General features: G+C 38.5%; 1 protein-coding gene across 1 annotated transcript in view; it reads left to right on the top strand.

Moving 5' to 3' along the window:
• Positions 1-1,210: 1,210 nt before the first annotated feature.
• The window catches only part of LOC112965692 (protein hinderin-like), a gene marked incomplete at its 5' end in the record, with an annotated part of 37,319 nt that continues 32,529 nt past the window's right edge, over positions 1,211-6,000 (top strand). The window contains one exon of the mRNA XM_026064942.1: positions 1,211-1,395. Within this exon, the coding sequence (XP_025920727.1) occupies positions 1,211-1,395 (185 nt within the window). The remainder of the gene's footprint in view (positions 1,396-6,000) is intronic.

The raw sequence follows: 6,000 nt of genomic DNA, 5'->3' as shown, positions 1-6,000 counted from the left end.
TGTAATTTGTACTGCGGTTTACTGAGAGAAAGATGATCTCTGTAACCTCCTGTCTTCCTAACCTTTTCTGAGATTGCATTGTGTCTGCAGTGACTACAGTCATGCTTGCTCCACATCAACAAATTTGCATCTTGGCTTTATCTGTGCAGGGTGTTTAAGATCATGCCTAGCCTTGCAGGAGCTGTGTTCTAACTGGTCCACATTCTCCATTGCTCTTTTGGTTAACTGTCTCTTTTTTTACTCTTTCCAAACTGTCACACTTGCTGCACTACATACTCTCTCACCAATTTCTTGGCGCATTCTCTGTCCCATTTTCATGTGCCTCTGTTTCTTTATCCTCTTCCCTTTCCCCAGTGCATCTGCTTCCCTTTTGCAAACCATGACTCCAGTTCTCTTCCCACAAATTCTTCTCTGCTTCCCCTCTTTCCTACAAAAGTGAGCATTTCTTTTAAATTACTATTTTTTCCAACCTTGCTTCTCCATGCTGGACAAAGTACTTTCTGTGTCTTGATCCCACTTGCCGTCTCCCAACCACTCAGGAAATCCAGGACCTAATGCTTTAGGCAATACTTCAGCTATCACGAGACTCCAGATATAATTGGCAAAATGTTGCCACTGTCTGCATGGATACGTTTACTGGAGCGAGGGGGGGTTTGGAGCATTGTGACATGGAAACAAGACACTCTTGCCAGGGAGCGGGATCGAGGAAAGCAGTCCTCGCCAATACCTCTTTGCAAGGTGTCCACCTGTCTCCTGTTTCCAGATCCTTGCAACCCTTGTTATTCTCGATTGTTTCTGGAAGCTCTTGCCTATGTGGGTCTTGCTTTTTGAGTGCAAGTGCTCCTTTCACAGACAACGTCAATGGCAGCAATGAGTCAGGCAGCAGAACTGAGACCCTTGTGTGCAAAACACCTCTAAATTTTAGTAATAGGAAACTGAATCATCATTCCTTTCTCTCCTTAGTTAAGCTCCTATTAACTAAGATTTCTTTAGTGTGGCCCACAACATGTATCGCCAGATAACCTGTACACTAACTGTCTTAACTAATCATCAGAGAGGTAAATTCTGCTTCAGTCTCCCTCTATAAACTTACATATGTATGATCCAAAATGTCATTTGATGTACACTTTCAAACGTTTAGCAAAGCTGCAGTGAAAGGGCAACTGTGAAGTGCCTCATGTAATAGTGTGCAACCTTTCTTTCCTCCCAGTTTGCCGGTGTTGAAATGTGAAGATTACTTTCCCAGAACACCACCAGTGAGCAAAGCCTCCAAACCACCAGGGAGCAGTGGCGAGAGCCGTTCGAGGAAGAAAACGGTTGGTTTTAGTGCAAATGTGGAAGATGGGCAAACCCTTCTGATGCAGGCCAAGAGGGAAGCCAGCAGGTCAAGGAAAGGTGAGGTGAAGCATACTGTATTGCAGCTCTGTGAGCATGCTGATGGCATTTAGAAGCTATACATATGTGTTCAGGAGTGGATAAGCAAAATGCATGATTAAAGGAAGAGGACTGCAAGTTACTTAAAACAACCCAAGAGGAGGTAGCTACGTTTAAAGTAATAGCGTAGAAAACCTTGTAAATAACAAGTGATCCTCGTGGTTGGTGTTCCTGATGGAAGGGGAAAAAATAGCCCTTTAATCTCAAAAAGCTACTTCAACAATTTTTTGCTTTCCCAGCAAGCAGAGAATAAGTGCAGTGGGGCTTGTTCTTGAAATGTAATCTTCTTCACATTCTTTTCCTCCCCAAGTAATGGCTCTACCATTACAACCTGATATTTTGCCACATAGGGATATCTGTACAACTAGAATCTATCCTTCCCTTAGCTCCGCACCTCTACTGAAGGAGCAGAGAAAGCAGCCTTTCTTAGGAAGAGAAAGGGTTGGGAACAAAAGCAGCTTGAATGTTTCACTGCCRAGCCTTGAACATAATCCATGGTTCAATTATGAGCTAGCTTGCTTTTTTTTTTTTTTTTAACTTGTCAGCCAGTTTGCTGTATATGTCAGCATAAAAATAAAGAAAATGGCAAAATGAGAAGAAATGTGGTGCACTTCTCAAAGGAACAAATAACTTGTGTTATTGGTTAAGACCGTACCAACATTAAAAAGCAGTCCCTGTGAAGAAACTTTCAAAAGGGTATCATCAGCCTGGACCCAAACAGTGGCTGAGGTTAATCTCTTCCAAGGAACAGCTACAAAAGTTGGAAGCCTGTAAAGGGCTTGTGTCCAAAAAAATCAATTTCTAATTTGAAACAAAATCATTTTTGACTAACAGGGGTTCAGGACCCATTACTTTTGCTGTATAGTCTGCTGACATTTCACACTTTCTGTTGTGCACAATGAATCCTAATAGTCATTTTATAACATTGCTACACCAATCAATTTAAGCAAGAGAAAGCCGTTACAATTCTGCAAAGTTTCAGGGGCAATTTTCACTGATGGTTTTCTTTTATGTTTTTTTCAGCTATCATTATTTTTTTCTTCTCTTTTCCTCTTCCTTCTCCCCCCTCCTTCTCAATACTGTAGTGATGAAATTGAGATTTTTCACAGTTGTTGGATGATGGGTTTTGTTCCTTGGATAGGGATAGTCCCCAAAATAGTAATTTATTTTCCACAGATTTAGAAAAAAAAAAATCAAACCTGGCCTCTCCTTCATTCATTCATTTCATTTCAGTACTTAGAAGAAGTTACAAGCTGCTCCTGGCTATTACACAAAGCAACCAAGCTGCCCCTATGCTGATCAAGTGATTGCAGTGGTCAGCATGATGTCTGAAGAACATGGATATCTTTTACAAATACTTATTGGGATTGCTAACTTTGAAGACATAGAGCTGCATGGCAAAATTTAACTTATAAACATTGGCACTTGCTGTGATACCAGATAAAGTTCAGAGAAATGCCTTCAAGCTGTGGAACAACCTCAGGTCTATTACTGATTTGAATGGCTTGTTTATCACAAGGCAAATTACCTAGCGCTAATCACTGGAGTTGAAGTCTTCTGTATTTAGTACCTTTTTAATTGGTTTCCCTCTGTTGTATGTTTGAACTCCTTTAACAGGTATACACACGTACTTGTAAAGCGTTTTTTCCATCTTTGAGGATCACCAGGGCACAATGTCAAGTTTCTTAATTCTAGTTAGCTCTGGACATTTTTTGTCTCTGTCTTTATTTCTGCTAGATCGTACCGTCTGTTGCTGAACTGGGATTGCTGCTTCAGAATTTATTCTTTTGTTAGGAAGCAATTATGTAGCTTCTAGCAAAAATAAAACCAGGAATACAAACACTGTTTTCTTTGGTGATCCCTATAAAATAGTGGGATTTGCCTTATTGCATCCAAGGACTGGGCCATCAAGCCTAAAAGTCTGTCTCAGACAGTGGTCAGTACCTGTTGTGTCAATAGAAACAGATCTCTGTACTGCAGTGCATTTAACTGAGCTCTAGCTAAGCCATGCAGTGTGGGGAAAGGGAATGAAGTCAACAAGATGACATCTTGGGACATGAAACTTGATGCTACTTAGCTATGTACTTTCACGTGGCCTTTCTGATCACAAAGCGGCAGTGTCTGGCTACGTGTGCATAGAAACATATCCACTGAAAACTTTTTAATGGTCATATTTTATTACTAGTGTTGAAAAAGTTCGTTTTTCTCATGACTTTGGTCTGTCTTGTCTATTTAAATTGTGAATGTATTAGGATGCGGACTATCTCCCAGCACATGTTAGTGCAGTGCCAGTTCTGATGTGGGCCTTTGGCTCTGTCACAATACAGTCTAGTCTCCCTGTGCGACTGGGAACAATGCACGTATCTGGCTACGCTGCAACTCATAGGTGTCTCTCCACAGCAACATATGCAGTTGTATCAGATTTTGATGTTTTCCTATTTTACTACCTTTGTACTCTTAGATTTTGTTTTGATAAAATAAAATGAGTAATCAGTAAACCATGGCCTTGCTGGAATGATGGAAAACTCTAATGCCCCCAGGATGGCTTGTTATACTGAGTACAGTGAATTTAGAAGGGGTAATTTCTTAAGAAACCCACTTTCCCTTCTCCCTGTAAGTGTTTAGTAATGGGGAAAAAACCATCATTTCTTTGGTCCCATCACCTATTGGAGTGAACGGTGCATTTCTGTTCTCTTTTCAGGCTATAAGCTACATGACTGGCCATGCTTCGACAATCAGCTTTTATTCTTTCGCTGATGCTTTTTGTCTCCTGTTTCTGTTTGCTCCTTAATTTTTATTCCTGTACTGTAGTAGGTGTTTGTGTCTTGTAGCCAAACTTTTTTAGTTTTACCAGCAAAACTTTAAGCAGATGAAACAGTCCTCAAGTCTTGGATCTTTTCAGCAGTAAATTGTTTTTATTGGTGTCACCAGCAGCTATGTCAATTTGTACTAAAATCTAACAACTTGTCTAGTTAAAAAGCACTAGAGTACAAAAATGTGTTTCCCTCTTTCTCTCTACCCTGGATAATTTTGCTTTTGGGCTGGGAAACTAAACTACATCCTGTCCATTACATTCTGCCATATTGGGCACTTTGTTTTTCTGTGCTTCTTTTTAGAGTCTTCTGCTTTACCCCCTTCCTAAAGTCTTTGTATTGAAACAAAGAAGGAACTATTTTTCCTTCTTTGGGGAAGCTTTTACATTATATTGTATTAACATTCATAGCTTTCCTTTCCATATGTAAAAGAAAAAACTAGAGAAGAAAGAATTCTTTTAGTTCATAGTATCCATACTTTTCCAGGGGCTGATTTTTCTCTATAGTGTTTGTTTTTCAGTAGGTTTTCTGATGTAGCTTCTTAGCGATTCAGGATCTGGAACTTCTTCCCTTGAGGGAAGACTCTTCCCTACAATCGAATAGAGCAATTAGTTAATATTACTGAAGTGCTTTGAAGATGTGAAGTACTATATAAATGTTAAGTATTATGAATATTAGTATTATCCAATTCATAAAGATTTCTTTCATGATTATCAACCTAGATTTTCCATTGCTTACTTTCATCCCATTATTGCTTCAACCAGCCTCAACAGTTTTTCTTCATTCTCAGTATTTACACTTTCAAAAATGTAGGCTGCTTTATTTCCCCTGCTTTCTTCAAGCTTTAGTTGTCTGTTTGTCAAGCAGAAATATATAGTTATTTGAATTTTCTCAAATGAGTCTTTGAACTAACTTAAATCATTCTTATACCAAGTTAACCAAATTGAAAATAGTATTCTTAACATTACCATTCAGAAGACATCTGTAATTTGGTTTGTGGGTAGCTTGCCCTGCAGGCTTACCTCTAGTTTATTTTTTGCTATTCTTTGCTACCCCAGGTTCTCACTTACAGTTGGTATCAGGGTTTAGAATATTCACACCATGCATGAGTTTTCTTTTTCCAGAGTGAATGTGCCTATTCTTTTCCCATGTTTCTTGCTTCTCTAGATCATCTGTAACTTCTCCAATCTCATACTGTCTTCCAACACCTGCAGATCTGATTAATTTGCTGTCATTTGTATCACCCCAGTTCTCTATGACTTTTCATAAATAATTACCAGTCACTTCATAAATTCATTAGCTAATTCCCTTTAGCCCTGAAATATATATTCTTCAGACTAAAGAATTTGTATCTTTTTTTTCCCTGATAATTTCTTTTCATCAGCTTCGTATAAGCGGGTATTATACATCAAGAAGATCTTCATTACCTCCTAGTTGCCAATATTCCTTTCCCTTATTTTTTCTCTTAGTGTATTTTAAAATTATTAGTAGCTTGGCCATTTTAGGATCATWATTGATTTAATTTTCTTCATTTATTCATAGACCTACTTTCTCTTTGGTGGGTTTTTTTTTCCCTCAATAGACTCATATGCCTTTTTGAGATGTATTTTAAAAGATTTTTTTATTTTATATTCACTAATTCAGGATTTCTTTTTACTCCTGTGTTATCTCTGTGCATCCTAACAGCCTAAGTATTTTCCTACTTAGTTCCTTTTCTTGTTTTCCATTTCTAGCCCTAGTAATGTTTTCAAAC

This window comes from Apteryx rowi, unplaced genomic scaffold (genome assembly GCF_003343035.1).
Source record: "Apteryx rowi isolate R43461 unplaced genomic scaffold, aptRow1 scaffold_221, whole genome shotgun sequence".
Taxonomy (NCBI): domain Eukaryota; kingdom Metazoa; phylum Chordata; class Aves; order Apterygiformes; family Apterygidae; genus Apteryx; species Apteryx rowi.
Note: the sequence above shows the minus strand (reverse complement) of the source record. Positions and strands in the feature narration are given on the sequence as shown.